The following is a 20,015-nucleotide window of genomic DNA, read 5'->3' on the forward strand; positions in this document are numbered from 1 at the left end:
CCGTGGTCAACCCTGATTTCTTCCAAGGGACTGTATTTTTATTTTTTTAATTCCTGACCACTTGGGGAAGAGGGGGCACAGGGCGATTGCTTATAGCAGGGGTGTCCAATCTTGTCCACTTTAAGACCTCCCAGAATTCTCCAGCCATTCCATGCTGATTGGGGAATTCTGGGAGTTGAAGTTCATTAGTTTTAAAAAGTTGCCAAAATTGGACACCCCTGGCTTAAACGGTGACACCAAAGTTTCTAGCCTTTTTAAAAATGTAGTGGTGGGAAAGTTATACAGCATCAATGTGCCTCATATGTCCTAACCCCCTCCCCTCGCCCCAAAATTATTCTTTTTGAAAATGACAATTATTATTATTATTATTATTGCCATTATAGTAGCAAACACAATTCTGAAGCAGAATCCCATCTCTTGGTTCATCCCACACAAATGCAAATAATGTGTTAAGGTCGCTTTTAGGGGAATAAGTAGAGACCTCCTCCCAAAATGTGCAAAGACTTCCTCGGGGAAAGGTACCGTATTTTTTATAGCCTTGGGTAAGAAATGGAACTTCCAGGACCAGAGATAGTCTATCCGAAAGCCAACGGTTTGCAACGGAGGAATGGCCACGAGACGGCTGCTGCATTTGCGCTGTTTGGTTTAAAGGCATCTGGCTTGGAAACGTGGACAAAGAACTACCAGATAGGGATGCCAGAACCCATCGCTCACGTCCTCTTCCCCCAACAGATGCCCCCTGTCTTTTTCCCAGGGTGGGTTTCTGCCTTTTCCCTGTCACGGAGTTGTCAGGTGAACCGTTGCTAAGCAATTAATCCTTCCTTCCCTCCAGAGCCAATGGGATTCCTGAAGCTGCCACTCTTGCAGTTCTTCGCGTAGCTATAGTAACAGGCAGGTGCCGGAGGCGGGAAGCATCCCTTGGTCTCCAAGGATGCAGGCTGAAGACCAGGCGGGCATCCTGAGTTTGGGACAAGAGCAAACTGGTCCTTTTAGCAGGGAAGGAAGGATTTCGGTCCAGTTCCCCCAAATGTCCTTGTTTGTTGAGGGGGGGAAAAACCTGTGTTGAGGATGACTTAGCTCAGTGCTGAGTTCAGAGAGAAAGAGCGTCGACGTGGGGTTGATAACACACAATCTGTTTATTGATTTATTTCAAGGTTTATAAGACCTTTTCATTTGGACCGGGTGTTTCTGGGCAGCGTACCAACGTAAACACGTCGTCATCATCATAATGATAGTCGGGATATAAATAGAAAATCGAAACGATAAAATCCATCCGATTCTGACAGTCACAAGCAATTGATAAACCCTAAACTGACTTCTTGGGTGCGAAAGCAACTTCCAGTATCCTCCCTGGTTCAAATTTTAGACTGCAAATTCTGTAATCTCCTTGTCTGGTCAAATTCCATATTTATGAATGGCTCCTTAGAATAGAATAGGAATAGGAATAGAAATAGAATAGATTTTTTTATTGGCCAAGTGTGAAGAGGGTAGTCTGTTTGTATGTGTGAGTGTATACACAAACACGTTGTGTGTGTGTGTATGTATGTGTATGTATGTGTATATGTATAGTATTTCTCATCTTTAAGCCCCATATAAAAGACGGTTTGCTTGGAGAGTGGCATCAAAAAACAATTCGTAAAAATGCCTGTACATACACGTTGCTGGTCATAGGTTGCTGGCAGTGACAGGGTGAACCTTTTATATTTCCCAGAATTCCCTTCAGCAGGGTTATGGCGATAATCAGTCCTAAACAAATGTTTTATTAGAACAACTGAGAATCAACTCATTCTCAGCTTAGTCCAAATTAATTCCAAAACAAATCCTTCAGAAAAAATCTTTCGGCCTTATCACAAACCTTTGTCTTCTTTGGCACCCTGCCAAAGGCTTTTCTTGGCAAAGCCCCATGAAGTTCAGAAACAAGAGACACCAACTAGAAACAGTTGTAGCAATGTTGCTTTCCTACAAAGAGCCCAAGAACCATTGCTGCTCTTTTAAGCCTTATGGGAGGGGCCAATCATCTCCTGGCCTTACTCCTCAGTCGTCCTTTTTGCTTTAGCTGCTGTTACCTTCTGGCAGCTCTTTGCATGCGTGCACTAGGAACAGGCTCCTGTTCCTCTGCCTCTCTGCTGTCCGCCTCTGGAGGCTCCGGAGTCCACGCATCGCTCCCAGGTGGCCCTGGCCCCATCTCTGCCTGCGACGCAGAGCCCTCATCCGGGCTTTTCCCAGACTCCGGGACTGTCCCATGTTTCTCCTCAGCCTCCTCACTGTCTGACTCCACTGCCAGGTCCGCAGGCTGCTGGTGGACCACAACAAGGCCTTCATAAAAGCTGTAAATGAAAGAGAGAGAGGGCAGCTTCTTCACTTTTTCCATTTGCTTTTTTTGCATCTTCAAAAACAGAAGTAAATACCTGTATTTTTCCCTTTGAAATGTCAGTCTACAGCCGCTGCATTCTTTCATGTTGATTTAAAGCTGCGGAAGATTGTTTTCAGATAAGGCTGTTTGCTTTCTTCTTTGATGCCCAAATATAATCGGTAACACGTCCAGCTCTTAATGGCAACTGGCATGTTTTTATACTGAGGCCTTTTCTCGCCCAATCCTGGCCTGTCTTATGCAGTTAATTCATCCCTTTTTAATTTGCTTTGTGGGAACTGGGCAAGATTTTGGCTGCACGCTAAATTAAGAATCAGTGAAAGATTCCCCAGGGATGTTAGAAACAACGCCTTTGGAGTACAAAATACAATGTGATTCAGTGCTAATAACAGTTTTTTTTAGGCTTAAATGTTTCTAAAATAAGAAGAAAGAGGCCACTGTGTGATAAAACAGAACTCGGGTTAAACATACTGTCGAGATAGTCGACTTGCGACCCCAAGCAAGCTCAAAATTTATGTTGCGAAGACAGTCGTTAAAACAAGTTTTGCCCCATTTTGCGACCTTTCTCTCCACCGTTGTTAAGTGAATCGTTGAAGTTGTTACTGAAGGACGGTTGTTAAGTGAATCGCTGAAGTTAGAAAGACGGTTGTTAAGTGAATCTGGCTTCCCCATTGACTTTGCTTTGTCCGAAGGTCGCAAAAGGTCATCACGTGACCTTGGAACGCTGCAACCGTCATAAGTACAAGCCAGTTGCCAAGTGTCTTAAGTTTTGATCACATGCTGCAGTGGTTACAAGTGTAAAAAAATGATCATGTTACTTTTTTTCAGTGTCATTGTACCTTCGAACGGCCACTAAACAAACTCTTGTATTTCCTGGAGTCATATATTAAATTCAGAACCAAGTTCAGACATAGGGCTTAAGCCATTGTTGGTTACTTGAATTTTCCTTGGCATGTTGCTGGATTCCACCATTGGGATGCTAACCATGGTTTTTAAAACCATAGTTTAATCCAGGTCCCGTCCTTTATTGCTCAGGGTGGAGATGCTTAGGGAGTTTATATATATATTTATATTATATATTATTCATATTTGTATACCGCCCTATCTCCCGAAGGACTCAGGGCGGTTCACAGGCACATAAAACATTTATATACAAACTAAAATAATCATTAAAAAACTTATTCTAATGCCAAATTATTAAAAATAGAAATATAAATATTAAAACCAATTTAAAACCCCTATAAATTTAAAATCTAAGCCAGTCCTGCACAGATGAATAAATGTGTCTTGAGCTCGCGACGGAAGGTTCGGAGGTCCGGAAGTTGACGGAGTCCTGGGGGGAGTTCGTTCCAGAGGGTGGGAGTTAGAATTATTTCTTCAATTGTTGAAAAGCGTTGCTTGTCCTAGAGAAACTAATTACACGCATGACTGGAGAGTATTTGTATTGACTGAATTCAGTTTTAATTAAGTTGAGATGAGATTAAATTTAGCTTTTGTCATGGCTTCCATCAGCCTTTTGGGAGGTGTCACTCCAGGCCTGTTGCTAGATGAGGTTCAGCAAAAATTCGGCCTTTCTTTCCTAGTCATAGCAGCAGTGGAACAAAAGAGAAAGATAGAATTTGGCTAGAGAACAAATGAGCCGACGCTCGTTGGATTAAATGCCGTTAAAATAAAATAGATAAATGCCTGAACAAGTACGATCAATGCCGATGTAAATCCTCCAGATTTGGAGGCAGTGTATCTCTGAATAGAAGGCTCGGGTCTGTGTTGGCAGTTTTGGAAATTAAAGATTAGACGATGTAAAACTGGGCATGCTTAAAAAGATAACAGGAGCATTCATACTTTCCACAGCATGAAAATTCATCTATTATATGAAAAAAGTAAGGTTCTACATTTAGGCAAAAAAAACAAAATGCACAGGTACCGTATATGTGGTACCTTGCTCAATAGTAGTACCTGTGAGAAGGATCTTGGAGTCCTAGTGGACAACCATTTAGATATGAGCCAGCCGTGTGCAGCAGCTGCTAAAAAAGCCAACACAGTTCTGGGCTGCATAAACAGAGGGATAGAATCAAGATCACGTGAAGTGTTAGTGCCACTTTATAATGCCTTGGTAAGGCCACACTTGGAATATTGCATCCAGTTTTGGTCGCCACGATGTAAAAAAGATGTTGAGACTCTAGAAAGAGTGCAGAGAAGAGCAACAAAGATGATTAGGGGACTGGAGGCTAAAACATATGAAGAACGGTTGCAGGAACTGGGTATGTCTAGTTTAATAAAAAGAAGGACTAGGGGAGACATGATAGCAGTGTTCCAATATCTCAGGGGTTGCCACAAAGAAGAGGGAGTCGGGCTGTTCTCCAAAGCACCTGAGGGTAGAACAAGAAGCAATGGGTGGAAACTGATCAAAGAAAGAAGCAACTTAGAACTAAGGAGAAATTTCCTGACAGTTAGAACAATTAATAAGTGGAACGACTTGCCTGCAGAAGTTGTGAATGCTCCAACACTGGAAATTTTTAAGAAAATGTTGGATAACCATCTGACTGAGACGGTATAGGGTTTCCTGCCTGGGCAGGGGGTTGGACTAGAAGGCCTCCAAGGTCCCTTCCAACTCTGTTGTTATATTATATTATATATCACCTTGTGGTAATCTGTATAACATAACATAACATAACATAACATAACATAACATAACATAACATAACATAACATAACATAACATAACAATATTATCCTTCGGTAGTTCTTGACTTACGATCGGAATTGAGTCAGGAATTGTGATCATCAATCACATGACCAGATTTGAAGTTATGAGTGCTTCTTATAACAGTCGTTAAGTGAAGGTGGCCGTTTTTAAGTGAATCCATTTTCTCAATTGGGCTTTTTTTTTGCCAGGAATGGGAAGTAAACACCAGAAACCAGCAAAAAATTGTGTTCCATGCCCAAGGGATGATGCAAACAGCCATAAATGTAAACCAAACATCCAAAATGCAATCGTGTGACTGCGGGAAAATGTTCTGCTGTCGTAACTCTGTGAGCAAGTTGTACATCGCTCTGGGAAGGTCCATCATAACTTTGAACAGTCATTAAGTAACCTTTCATAAGTTGAGAACCCCCTGTACAGCAGAAAGTATGAAGCACATAGTTTCTTAGATCCAAATACCAAAAGGGTGTTATAGATCACATATAGTAGTGGCCAAAATTGTGGAAACCTTTTGGGAAAAGTGTATTTTCTAAGCTAATAATACCACTTTTTTTTGGAGTAGTACCATAAAATTATAGATCCATGGAAAGATAATTTAATCAAGAATGTAATGCAATAACTTTCATGAAGGATTTGCTATTAAAATAGCAGTTACAGTATAAAAAAGAAAAGTGAAACGTAGAAAAAACGAGATATACAAAAATGATCACCATAGAAAAAACGAGAGATACAAAAATGATTACCATGTCAGTTAATACTTAGTTGGGTAAACTTTAGCATGAATTAAGGCTTTACAGCATCTTCCCGTGGAGTGAACCAAGTCTTTTTAGTTCTGCAGCTGTTATCATGTGAAACCAAGATTGATTGATTGAATGATTGCTTCTATGAACTGGGTTTTATTGCTGGGTCGCTTCTGACTAACAAGTTTCTTTAGTCGGCTCCAGAGATTTTCAATTGGGTGAAGGTCTGGGCTATTCCCAGGCCATTCCAGCAGTGGAATAGGATTATCTTGAAACTCAAAAAAAAAAAGTGGTGTTATTAGGCATCAAACCTCAAAAAGACACTTTTCCCAAAAGGTTTCCACAATTTTGGCCACTATTGTACTGATGTATTGGGGGATTTGGAATTGGAAAATCCATCTCTCATTTTGTGTTCAGTGTTATGTATTCATGTTTGTACCTTTAAATATTTGAGCGGGAAATCAGCACGTTGCTGATTGGACGAAGCCTCCAGTAGAACTGTATAAAAGGAGAGGTTTTTCCCCCAGCCTGTTGCTGGGTTCACCCTATATTAAAGAGCTGTTGTCACTACCCTGGTCTCCAGCCTCGTTACTTCCCGAACTTAACATTGGCGACGAAGGTGGGATCTCGAGGCTAAGGAGAACCAGAACCGAGCTGAAGCACGATAGACCCGAACCCAGCAAACTCAGGGCAGAAAAGCGGAGATGGCCAGTTACACTCCGCCCGCACCGTTTGACCCGGCTAAGGAGAAATGGGGAACGATATGACCCGCTTCAAAGCTTAGAAGCCAACGAACTGCAAGGAGTTCCAGATAACCGAAAAGGGCTTATTTCTTAAGCCACTGTGGTCCGGAGGTCATTGATATCGCGGAAGCCCTGGCAGAGCCAACGCCGCTGCAGTCGGTGTCATGGCCAACTCTACAGACTTTACTAAAACCACTGCACCAACGCCCAAATACGCGGCGGTTTGAATTCGGAGAGCGAAGGCAGATGGAGGGCGAATCCATCGGTGACTACATGGCCGCCTAAGAAAAGCGCCCAAGGACTGCGGATACCGCGACCTAGACGAGGTGCTCCTCGAGCAACTCATCCGAGGGGTCAAAGACATCCGCTTGCGGCGACGGCTGCTAGCAAAGAGCAACCTAACGCTGGCCAACGCCTGGACGAAGCCAGAGCACATGAAATGTCCACCCAAGCGGCGGAGACACTGCAGAAGCCTGTCCCACCAAAGGCGAGCGAAGGCAACCCGTGCACCAGGAGGAGGTTCAGACCGAATCCGACGGTGAAGATGAGGAAGGGTCTGCCGAACCGAGAAACGCGACAAAGGGGACCGAGATGAATGCGGAAGCTGCGGTGGTCAACACCAGCGCCAACGCTGCAAGTTTAAGGACGCGACATGTCGGCGGTGTGGGAAGAAAGGGCACCTAGCTCAAGTTTGTCGAGCGCCCAACCTTCCCGCCGAAAATTCAAATCGCCAATCAGAGCGCGGAATCGGCAAGGCGACCCGCGATTGGCTCAAACAAAAAGGCGCGGATTCCAACCAAACAACTGTGGTCATAGGTCACCGACCAAAGTGGAGAAGAAGATCTTCACCAAGCCAAAAATAGAGGGAGTACGGTGCCGGCTTGAAGTAGACACGGGATCAGCGATCACCATCATGTCCTGGGACACTTTGGCGAAGTCACTGCCGTCCGTCGCGAAGCGCCACCTGCAAGCACAACGGCTACGAGTCCACGACTACCAGGGGAATCGCATCCCTGTTCGAGGGACCACCTCCGTCCGAGTCAAGTACGGTCCACACAAGAAGACCCTGCCCATCACGATCGTCGAAGGAACTCTGCCCAGTCTGTTGGGACTAGACTGGTTTCGTGCCCTGGGCATGGGAGTGACTGGCATCTACAGAAGTGACTGCAACCTGAAAGACATTCTCTTTAACGAGTTCAAAGATGTCTTCAAGGACTGCCTGGGCAAGTACAAGGGGACCCCTATTTCCTTCAACTTAGACCCCAGGTAGCCCCCATTAGGCTTAAGGCAGGAGAGTCCTTTGCCCTAAAACCAAAATCGATAAGGAGCTGGACAAGCTCATAAATCAGGGATTTTGGTGCCAGTCGATCACGCAAAGTGGGAGACGCCAATCGTCACCCCAATAAACCGGACGGGTCAATTAGAATTTGCGCTGACTACAAGGCGACGCTTAACAAAGCCTTACAGAAAAGCGCCACCCGGTTCCCGTGGTGCAACACTTATTGCACTCTTTGGGGCAAGGGCAAGTCTTTGCAAAGTTAGACTTGGCCCAAGCCTACCAACAACTGCCAGTAGACGCCCGCACAGCCAAGCCCAAACGATTGTAACGCACAGGGGGCCTTCAAGTGCACCATTGCAATTTGGGGTTAGTGTGGCACCAGGGCTGTTCCAAAACCTAATGGAACGACTACTGCAGGGCTCCCAGGGTAGTTCCCTACTGATGATGTCCTAATTTCAGGGAAAACATGGAGGAATTGGGGAGCGTTAAGAAAGGTTTTGGGCATTTTCCGGACAGCCGGATTAAAAGTCAAGGCAAACAAATGCCAGATAGGGGTCGAATCCGATTTCTTGGGCTACCGGATAGACAAGAAAGGAATTCACCCTACTGAGAGCAAGGTTAAGGCAATTAGGAAGGCTCCAGCGCCCAAAAACAAAGCAGAGCTGCAGGCATTCCTGGATTGGTGAATTTTACGGTCTTTTAAAGAACAAAGCAACTGCTATGGAACCGCTGCATAGGCTCTTAGGAAAAATACTGTTTGGTCTTGGGGAAAGTCGGAAAATAGGGCTTTGAAGCAGTAAAGAACCTGCTCTCAAGTGATAGCCTGCTCATCCAATATCACAACTCATTACCCCTAGTGCTGGTTTATGCCTCCCTTATGGGGTGGGGCTGTACTCAGCCATAGACTTCAAACGGCACAGAAGCCCCTATAGCTTTTACTCTAGAACGATGTCCTCCCAGAGAGAACTACAGCCAATTAGATAAAGAAGCACTAGCCATTGTGTCAGGGGTTAAAAATTCCACGAATATGTCTTTGGGCGGAATTTTGAAATCGTGACTGACCACAGACCGCTACTAGGATACTGGCTGGCGATCGCCCAACGCCTGTGGCACTTTCGCCACGCTTGACCCGATGGACTATATTCTTAGCCGCTTATTCGCATAAGCTGCAGCATCGACCAGGAAAAGAAGTGGGCATGCAGACGCTGCCGATGCCCACTACCAGGGGCGATCAAGACCCCACTCCGGGACGCCCATCCTACTTATTGACTCTTGACTCTGGCCCAGTCACATCTAAGGAAGTGGCTCGGCATCATACCGACATTGTGTTAAGGACTGTACCGGTTGGGTACAGAGAGGGTGTCATGCGCCGGGCTTAACGGTTCAAAGAATTTGTTAAAAACGAGATGAGCTCTCGGCTCAAGGGGTGCCTGTTATGGGGTGATCGTGTAATAATTCCTGATAAATTAAGGGAAAGGTATTGGACCTCCACGAGGGTCACCCAGGGATCGTAAGGATGAAGGGGTTAGCTAGAAGCTATGTGTGGTGGCCACCATGGACGCAGAGATTGCTGAGAGGGTAGGGAAATGCCAGGCTTGCCAAGAGTCCAGACCTCTACCCCAACGGCCCCAGTCAGGAATGGGAAAACCCCAAGGGCCCTGGTCAAGAATCCACATTGATTTTGCTGGCCCTTTCCACGGCCAAACGTTCCTAGTGGTTGTTGATGCATTCTAAATGGTTGGAGATCATACTCATGAAATCCCCTACGGCCGAAGGAGTAATCGCGGCCCTGCCCCACCTATTCGCAACTCACGGGTTGCCGGACACTCTGGTGTCCGACAAAGGGCCGCAATTCACGGCAGCCCAGTTTGGAGAATACCTGGGAGAGGAGGGCATCCGACATGCCCTCTCTGCGCCTTTCCACCCTGCGCCGAATGGCCTTGCAGAGCGCTCCGTCCGGAGCGCTAAGGAGGCATTGTCCAGGCTCAAGCCAGGTGACTGGCAAACAAAGATAGACTTTTTCCTAGCCGCTCAGCACAGAACCCCAAGCACGCCACCGAAAAGCCCAGCCGAATTACTAATGGGACGGAAACTCCGTGCCCACTTGACCGTTTGAATCCCCATTACACACCAGAGGGTTACAAGGGGGAACTAGAAAAGACAAGGGAAATGAGCATAGGCGACCGGGTGTGGGCCCGAAACTATGGGGACGGCCCTAGTTGGTTCGCAGGACAAATAATAAAGATAACCGGCCCAAAATCGTACGTGGTAGAGCTACCAGACAACCGAGTGTGGAGGCGCCACATAGATCAGATAAGGAAACGAATAACTGATCAAACCGAACCAAATGAAACAGATCATGACCAATACCAATTTGAATTCACAGCTGACAATGACCCGGGGGAGGCGCAAGACTTAGCTGAGGTCCCAGAGTTCCAGCGACGCCATCAGGTTCCCGAGGGAAACAGCAGGGAAAGTTTCAAAAGTAATCCAAGGCCGGATGGCCAAGAAAAAGAGTCGGCCAATAATCCGGAGCCCGTTGGCTCAGAGAAAGAGCTGGGAGGAGAAAACAGCCCCTCCGACCAGCTCAAAACACCACCCAGAACTGAACCGCGCAGGTCAGAAAGAACTAGGAGACGCCCAGGTTATTTGCGTGACTACGTCGAAAAATAACATGTAAATAAATATGTAAATAGAGGCAAAGTGTTTTCTGGGAGGGGAGGAGTGTTATGTATTCATGTTTGTACCTTTAAATATTTGAGCGGGAAATCAGCACGTTGCTGATTGGACGAAGCCTCCAGTAGAACTGTATAAAAGGAGAGGTTTTTCCCCCAGCCTGTTGCTGGGTTCACCCTATATTAAAGAGCTGTTGTCACTACCCTGGTCTCCAGCCTCGTTACTTCCAGAACTTAACATTCAGGGTTGAGATTTGAAGCTTCGAGATTTGAAACGGTAGCTACTGGCCCTTTAAATCAAGCTTCCTCCCTCACATGCGCAGTGGAGGTGAGCATTGAGTCGGAATACTGACTCAAGCGTCTCCTTGCCTGCGAGAGCCTGCCAGTGGCAGTGACTGAAAACAAAAAGGCAATAAATCTCACGGTTCACCAGAGGTGACCCTCCAGACAATTAGCGCAGGCGGTTGAGTTTGTGAACTTTTGCTTCCTGGAATGAGGTTTTGGGGATATCATAGTAATCTTAGATTGAGATGCAGCAGGACATCTTGATCAGGCCACAGAGGTTGCCCATGATAAGAGAGACAGGAAATTATGTGGTCTTTTAGAAAGTGGCATCTATTTTCTGGATCACGTTGCTCCCCGAATTTTTGCAGTTTACAACTTCTTGTTTTGCAAGGATACATTAAAAAAATACTGGGTTTCCTTGAAAATAAGCCCCCCCCCTAAATATTTAGAATAGAATAGAATAGAATAGAATAGAATAGAATAGAATAGAATAGAATAGAATAGAATAGAATTTTTATTGGCCAAGTGTGATTGGACACACAAGGAATTTGTCTTGGTGCATATGCTCTCAGTGTACATAAAAGAAAAGATACGTTCATCAAGGTACAACATTTACAACACAATTGATGGTCAGTATATCAATATAAATCATAAGGATTGCCAGCAACAAGTTATAGTCATACAGTCATAAATGGAAAGAGATTGGTGATGGGAACTATGAGAAGATTAATAGTAGTGCAGATTCAGTAAATAGTTTGACAGTGTTGATGGAATTATTTGTTTAGCAAATAATTTGGGAAAAAACTGTTCTTGTGTCTAGTTGTTCTGGTGTGCAGTGCTCTATAGCGTCGTTTTGAGGGTAGTAGTTGAAACAGTTTATGTCCAGGATGCGAGGGGTCTGTAAATATTTTCACGGCCCTCTTCTTGATTCGTGCAGTATACAGGTCCTCAATGGAAGGCAGGTTGGTAGCAATTATTTTTTCTGCAGTTCTAATTATCCTCTGAAGTCTGTGTTTTTCTTGTTGGGTTGCAGAACCGAACCAGACAGTTATAGAGGTGCAAATGACAGACTCAATAATTCCTCTGTAGAACTGAATCAGCAGCTCCTTGGGCAGTTTGAGCTTACTGAGTTGGCGCAGAAAGAACATTCTTTGTTGTCCTTTTTTAATGATGTTTTTGATGTTAGCTGTCCATTTTAGATCTTGCGATATAATATAACCTAGAAATTTGAAGGTTTCTACTACTGTTAAATGCATGAGCAGCCATTCCCCGCTTTCCTCTGGTTAAGGTTAGGGAGACACAGCTGGAAATCAAGTAAGATGGTAAGAGGAGCCCCATCTTGCTCCATGTGCCCCAAAATAATAAGACCTCCCCAAAAATAAGGCCAAGCGTTTATTTCGGGGTTCAAAAAATATAAGACAGGGTCTTACTTTCGGGGAAACACAGTAGCAAACAAAAATAAAAGCAATATAATATCACAAGCAAAAAGAAAACAATACAAGTTGGTATGCGTATCATTGTGACTATGTTTAAACTAAAACTTTAAAAAAATATTCTCTGGACACACTATGATTTAGTGTAACTAACTAACTAACTAACTAACTAAATAAATAACCTCGATGGCAGAATTAGCACAATGCACAGTTGTTAAATTATCCAACAACAAAATGAGGCAGGGGTCTCGTGCAAAATCCTAAATCAGGAAGAGTCTCAGAGAACCTTTTCAAAGGTAAAGGTAAAGATTCCCCTCGCACATATGTGCTAGTCGTTCCCGACTCTAGGGGGCAGTGCTCATCTCCGTTTCAAAGCCAAAGAGCCAGCGCTGTCTGAAGACGTCTCCGTGGTCATGTGTCCAGCATGACTCAACGCCAAAGACGCACAGAGCGCTGTTCCCTTCCCACCGAAGGTGGTCCCTATTTTTCTACTTGCATTTTTTACCTGCTTTTGAACTGCTAGGTTGGCAGAAGCTGGGACAAGTAACGGGAGCTCACCCCGTTACGCGGCGCTAGGGATTCGAACCGCTGAGCTGCCGACCTTTCGATCGGCAAGCTCAGCGTCCTAGCCACTGAGCCACCATGTCCCAGAGAACCTTTTACATTTGTTTAAAAGGCATCAGCTTTTGTGAACTAGAGCTCGCTTCATCAACATTCAGTCCCCTGAGCTTTTGCAGGCATGATGACGAGAGCTGTAGTTCAGGAAAGCTAATGGTTTTTAACAGAATTAATTTCTGATTTAGTCAGAAATTGGAAAAGATGCTACCAAACTGCTGATTATCATCATTATGGTTTGCTACACATTTATCCGCACGTTTGGACTGAATTTGGTATTTGGTATTATTACAGGTAGTCCTCGACTTATGACCACAATCGAGCCCAAAATTCATGTTAGGAAGTGAGATGATTGTTAAGTGAGTTTTGCCCCATTTTACGACCTTTTTTGCCACAGTTGTTAAGTGAATCACTGCAGTTGTTAATAACACAGTGGTTAAGTGGCCTCCCCATGGGTTTTGCTTGTCAGAAGGTCACAAAAAAGGATCGCATGATCCCAGGTATACTGCAACTGTCATAAATACAGTTTATGTATAACTGTCATGTACAGTTTATGTACAACTGTCATAAATACATAAATTATTGAGTCTGTCATTTGCACCTCTATAACTGTCTGGTTCGGTTCTGCAACCCAACAAGAAAAACACAGACTTCAGAGGAGAATTAGAACTGCAGAAAAAATAATTGCTACCAACCTGCCTTCCATTGAAGACCTGTATACTGCACGAATCAAGAAGAGGGCCGTGAAAATATTTACAGACCCCTCGCATCCTGGACATAAACTGTTTCAACTCCTACCCTCAAAACGACGCTATAGAGCACTGCACACCAGAACAACTAGACACAAGAACAGTTTTTTCCCAAAGGCCATCACTCTGCTAAACAAATAATTCCCTCAACACTGTCAGACTATTTACTGAATCTGCACTACTATTAATCGTTTCATAGTTCCCATCACCAATCTCTTTCCACTTATGACTGTATGACTATAACTTGTTGCTGGCAATCCTTATGATTTATATTGATATATTGATCATCAATTGTGTTGTAAATGTTGTACCTTGATGAACGTATCTTTTCTTTTATGTACACTGAGAGCATATGCACCAAGACAAATTCCTTGTGTGTCCAATCACACTTGGCCAATAAAAATTCTATTCTATTCTATTCTACGAGTCAGTTGCTAAGCGGCCGAATTGTGTTCACGTGACTGTGGGGATGCTGTAACGGTCGTAAGTGTGGGGAAATGGTCGTAAGTCACAATTTTCAATGCCCTTGTAATTTGAAATGGACACTAAATAAACTGTTGTAAATCAAGAACTGCCCTTATTTTGTCATAACAGGTTAACATAGCTCTCCTCCATTTCTGTCTCTTGCTGGATGCGGATGGTTTTTGTTTTTTTTAATTTAATACATGTAGTCCTTGACTTACAACCGTTCCGTTTAGTGACACTTCAAACTTACAAGGGCACTGGGGGGAAAAATGTGAAAATGTGATCCCCTTGTGGGACCTTCAGGCAAGCAGACTCAAGAGGAAAGCCAGATTCACTGGACCAGGGGTCTCCAACCTTGGCAACTTTAAGACTCGTGGACTTCAACTCCCAGAGTTCCTCAGCTGACAAAGCTGGGAGTTGAAGGCCACAAGTCTTCAAGTTGCCAAGGTTGGAGACCCCTGGACTGGATAACCGGCATCCTCCCTTAACTTCTGCAGCGATTCACTTAACAACCGTGGCAAGGAAGGTCGCGAAACAGGGCCAAATTCACTTTTGACCACTGCTCCGCTTCACAACAGAAATTTTGCGCTCCCTTGCGGTCGAATGAATCGCCGCAGTGCTTCATTCAGTAACCACCGTTGTTAAGTGAATCTGGCTGCCTCGGAAAGGTCGCAAAAGTGGGTCCCGTGACAACAACCCCCCTCCCCCTGGCCGGGACAGTGTGACCCGTCATAAACCTGACCCTGTTGCCAAACTTCTGAATTTGGATCCCGAGGCTCCAACGGGCGTAAGCGTGAAAAGCAGTCATAAAGGTCCTTTGGTGCCATCATTATCTTTGAACGGTCACTAAACGAACGGTTGTAAATCGAGGACCCACCTGCCTTCCCAGGCTGAGAAGGACCCTCGCCCCTTCTACCCATTGTGAGATCTCCTAGGAGGGGATCCTCAATTCGATGTGCCCAGCCGGCGTCCCTCGGGTCGCCAAGCACTGCGGCCGCTGGGCAAAAGCTGCCGACCCAAGCGAGCTTCTCCCTCTCCCTACGCCCGCTGGCAGCCGCCGGGGCTGCATCGGGGTCTCCGGAGGGCATCGCCGCTGCTGCCGCGCCTCCCTCCGGCCCCTCCCCAGCCAGCCAGCCCAGCCCAGCCCAGCCTCGCGCGGAGGAGGGAGGGAGGGAGGAAAAGCAGGCGAGGGCAGCGCACAAAGCCGACCCTCCTCCGCCGGGGAGGAGCCGCCAGCGCCGCCGGGCAGGCCGTGCCGAGCCCCAGCCGCTCTTCCTCCCGGCAACCCGGCTCGCGGGAAGCACCAGCAGCCGCCTTCCTCCCTCCCTCCTCCTCCTCCGCTCCGCCCGGCGCCTTTGCAGCAAGCGGGGCTCTGGGAGACCCCCGTCCCGGGTAGGCTCGCAAGCAAGCAAGCCAGCCCGGGGGTCCCTCTTCGCCTCGGCTCGACCCCCTCCCCTCTTTCCCTCCGCCCGGCCTTTCCTTTGCAAGCAGCCGCTGCTACTTAACGGGAGGGGGGATCTCCGGCGCCGGGGCTGCTTTTGGAAAGGGGGTCTCTTCTCCCCCCCCCTTTTTTTGCAAATCTCCCCCTTTTGCATCTTTCCTTCCTCCCCTCCCCCTTTTCTTTCTTCACCCCCCCCACCCGCTCCAGCTGCTACTTACGGGGATTCCAACTGGGCTGCTATTGGGAGGAGGTCTCTTCCTCCTCCCCTCTTTTTTTGCAAATCTCCTCTTTGCATCCTTCCTCCTCCCCTTTTCTTCCCCCCAACCCAGACCTACTTACGGGCGCCGAGGCTGCTTTTGGGAGGGTCTTCCTTTTTTTGCAAATCTCCCTTTGCATCCTTCCTTCCTTCCTCCCCTTTTCTTTCTATCTCCCCTCCCCGGGCGGGAGCGCGCCCCGCTTTGCGCGCCCCCGGAGCCGAGCCCGGCTGGCGGCGGCGGCAGCGGCGGAGCAGCAGCAGCTGCTGCTGCTGGAGATGCGAAGGGCGCAGAGCTGATGGAGGCGCCCCGGCTGCGCCCCCCAAAAAAGCGGCGAAGGCGAAGGAGGCGGCGGCGGGGGCAGCTCGGCGGGCCGCTCCCGGGCACCGGGGGGACCTCGGCGGCTGCTTGGAGGGGTCCTCCCCGCTCGGGCGCCCCCGCTGGGGGAGGAAGAGGAGGAGGAGGAGGAGGAAAAGGGAGGGCGCTGGAAAGACGCGACCCTCGCCCGCCTCACCCGCTTTCCCGACGGCCATGGAAGTCTCCGACCCGGGAAGCCCGAAGGCGCAGGAGGCGAGGCTGAGCCTGCAACCCCTCGGGGGGGAGGGTCTCCACCGGCGACCCCCGTCCCCGCCGCCTTTCCCCGGCCCGGAGCTCCCGATGGGCCGTTCTCCAGGGACCCCCGTCGGGGGAAGCGGCTCCCCCGGCCCCGCTGCCTTGATGCTGCCGGACGCCGAGCAGGTGCTGCGCGGGATGGCCGAGCGGGCTCCCCGCCGAGCCTCCTCCTCCTCCTCCTCTTCTTCTGTCGGAGGCTGCTGCCTGGCCGGGCCGGCGGAGCCAGACGCGCGGCCGGGCTCTCGGGGACGCGACGGCCCAATTAGCCTGGAGGAAAGCCATTCAGGTGCGGGAGATCGCCTGCCAGAAGAAGAAGAGGCCGCCGTCGGGCAGAGCCCGGAGGAAAGTGCTGAGGGTGAGCCTTGGAGCTGTTCAGCAGGACCTCCTCTTGCTCCGGATTTAGGACAGGAGGCGGAAGAGTTGGACGCAGGGGAGCCTTTCTGTCCCATTTCGGGGACCCTCCCAGGCTCGGAGGGTCTCTTCCTGAATCTCACGGAAGAGGGATCCTACAACACCGGGCTCTTTCTGGATTGCCCCTGGACGGATGAGATGGACCACGCGGACTCTCAAACAGGCCGGGGTCCCCCTTTGTTAAGACCTTTAGTGGCGACCCCTCCGAGTCCATTGCTCCCCACTCTCCCGTCTTCCAACCACCTTGCTCCCCGCTTATCTTTGGGGCAGGCCCAACCCCTGGAGGAAGAGCTACCTAACTGTTTGGAAGATGCTCCTCAGCTCCGAACGGTCTTCCGAGCCCTGGACCAGGACGATGATGGGTTTGTCCGGATAGAGGAGTTTGTGCAATTTGCCACCGTCTACGGAGCAGAGCAGGTAAAATGGGGGCGGTGGTTTACTGGGGTTTTCGTGTTTAATAGTGCTCCCTTTTCCAACCTTTGCTGACAATTGGGGCCTGTCCGTCTTTATTTATCCAGGAAAGGATGCCCTGAGATCTATGCAGGCTTGGTTCACGAAGAGGGGCCCTCTGCATTTGATTGGAGAATCATCGACAAACTAAGCAATAGCTGCTTGGTGTTTGGTTTTCAGGGATGATGGCTGCTTGAACCGGCTGCAATTCCGGCTAATGGTTGGGCCTGGTTTGTTGAGGCTCAAGTTTATTTGGCTAACAGGGAGTCACATTACAAGATAAGGCTTGTGTTGTTTCAGTGTTGTTTCATACACCTTTGGGATAACAAATTTGGCCAGGCCCGAAGAAACTTTTGGTTTCCATATGCCAGGATTTTTTTTGTTTTGTTTCAGAACTACAAATAGGGAAATAATTCAGATTTCCTGATCTTCACCTGCAGGTTGGTAAGGATGCAGTCTTACAAAACGTTTGGCAGTTTGATCATCTGTGTGTAAACTGGTACACGGTTTGAATAAACAATGTAGAGAAGCAAATACATTTAAAGGGCCCAAACTCAGAGAATAATAACATCATCTCCTCTAATAAAAAATTGACTCAGATGAGATCAAATTTAATATTCCAGTTCAAGTTAGTTAGGTTTGTCTTAATTAATTTGGTGGAGCAAGAACCAGATAATGTGGTACTTGAGTTTGTTTGAGGTTGGTTTGGTCTAGGTCAGGGGTCTGCAAACTTGGCTCTTTTAAGACTTGTGGACTTCAACTTCCAGAGTTCCTCAGCCATCATCCAACTATGGTCTGTTGTTAATTATGATTTATAGCTTAACATACTATTGGGATGCACTTCCTTTCATGGCTTATTCTCTAAACTGGGGTGACCAACCTTGGCAACTTTAAGACTTCCTTCAGCTATTTGGGGAATTCTGGGAGTTGAAGTCCACATATCTTAAATTTGCTCAGGTTGGGAAACATTGACCTAGATGATAAAAAAAGAGGAAGGGAATTAGGAGGCTATGGGGAATGAGCTTACTAGATGCTTCTATCTGTGAGTCACTTAATTTGCATTTGTTACAAGCAGAATTTTTTTTTCCTTCTTAAGGTAGAAGCTTTTTTTAACAGCTAAGCTTAGTTTGATGCCTCTGCCTAGTGTTGTGTCATTGTGCAGGTGTGATGAGTGAGGTTGGCCCACGTGATAATGCTGGAAATGCTTCATAATGTTGCTTTGATGCCTGCTTGGTCCATTCTAGCTAAACTTCTGAGGTAAATCCATGGCTCTTAAGTTTGCTTTGGGCCCAGGTGTAGATTATCTTCCGGACTGACTTCATGGATAATCCAGTTGTGCTCCAGGGATCACAGTTAAAGACCCATGATTTAACATAGGGAGATTAGGATGAAGCTGATAATGTTATAAGCAAGGATTTGCCCTGTTTGTGGAGAGCTGCCTTCCGTAACTAGCTGCTTTCCAACCTTGGCCAACTTTAAGACTTGTGGACTTCAACTGCCAGAATTCTTAGCAGCAAACATGTTGGCTAGGGAATTCTGGGAATCGAAGACATATGCTGTATCTGCAGTGAGAGAAAGTTGAAGGAAGACTTAGTTTAGGATGGGAAGTTTTGGATCCTAGGGTTGAAGGAAGTCCTTAGCTAAATTTCAAAAGTTTGCTTAAAGCTAACCGGGAAGAGTAATATATTCCATGATATATGTAATATATTAAAGGTTTAAAAATAATGTATATAATGTATCTGAATATTTGGAGAAGGGGAGTGAAATAGAGACAGATGTTGAGTTCACATCTGCTTCTCAGCCTTGACAACTCCAGATGTGTTGACTTCAACTCCCAGAATTCTCAAAACTGTTCGATCTGACCAGGGAATTTTGGGAAACAAAATCTACATATATCTCCAAATGGAGAACCTATTGCATTAATAATCCACAATCCCTTTGCTTGGATTTGACTTCACATAACAGTATTTTGCAAACTTGACGATTGTTTGTTTGCAAGTTGCATATTAAGCTTTAGCAGAGTATGAATCCCGCCCTTCTTTGAAGTCCAACCGCACAGGGTGGTTGTTTTGTGGATTAAAATGGAGGAAGAAAAGGTTGCATCTTGTATAATAGTGGCCAAAATTGTGGAAACCTTTTGGGAAAAGTGTATTTTCTAAAACTAACTAATAACACCAGTTTTTGGGGGGAGTAGTAGTATAAAATTATATATCAATGGAAAGATAATTTAATCAAGACTGTAATGCAATAACTTTTAGGAAGGATTTGCTATTAGAATATCAGTTACAGTATAAAGAAGAAAAGTAAAACAGGTAGAAAAAATGAGATACACAAAAATGATCACATCAGTTAATGCTTAGTTGGGTAATCTTTAACATGAATTACAGCCTTACAACGTCTTCCCACGGAGTGAACCAAGTCTTTTAGTTCTGCAGCTGTTCTAATGTGAAACCAAGATTGAACGATTGTTTCTATTAACTGGGTTTTATTGCTGGGTTGCTTCTGACTAACCAGTTTCTTTAATCGGCTCCATAGATTTTCAATTGGGTGAAGGTCTGGGGTATTCCCAGGCCATTCCAGCAGTGGAATAGGATTATTTTAAAACTCCCGCCAAAAAAGTGGTGTAGATTAGATTCTTCCTGAAGCAATTTTAGAATAGAATAGAATAGAATAGAATAGAATAGAATAGAATAGAATAGAATAGAATAGAATGGAATGGAATGGAATGGAATGGAATGGAATGGAATGGAATGGAATGGAATGGAATGGAATGGAATGGAATGGAATG

General features: G+C 46.4%; 1 protein-coding gene across 4 annotated transcripts in view; it reads left to right on the top strand.

Annotated features, from left to right (window-relative positions):
• Positions 1–15,948: 15,948 nt before the first annotated feature.
• Positions 15,949–20,015, top strand: part of RAB11FIP3 (RAB11 family interacting protein 3) — an 88,128-nt gene continuing 84,061 nt past the window's right edge. The window contains exon 1 of one of the 4 annotated variants that reach the window (XM_058156902.1): positions 15,949–17,194. In XM_058156902.1, the coding sequence (XP_058012885.1) occupies positions 16,286–17,194 (909 nt within the window). In that variant the 5' untranslated portion in view covers positions 15,949–16,285. The remainder of the gene's footprint in view (positions 17,195–20,015) is intronic. The other 3 variants (XM_058156903.1, XM_058156904.1, XM_058156905.1) reach the window with 3 other exon arrangements.

Source organism: Ahaetulla prasina, chromosome 14 (assembly GCF_028640845.1).
Source record: "Ahaetulla prasina isolate Xishuangbanna chromosome 14, ASM2864084v1, whole genome shotgun sequence".
Lineage (NCBI taxonomy): Eukaryota > Metazoa > Chordata > Lepidosauria > Squamata > Colubridae > Ahaetulla > Ahaetulla prasina.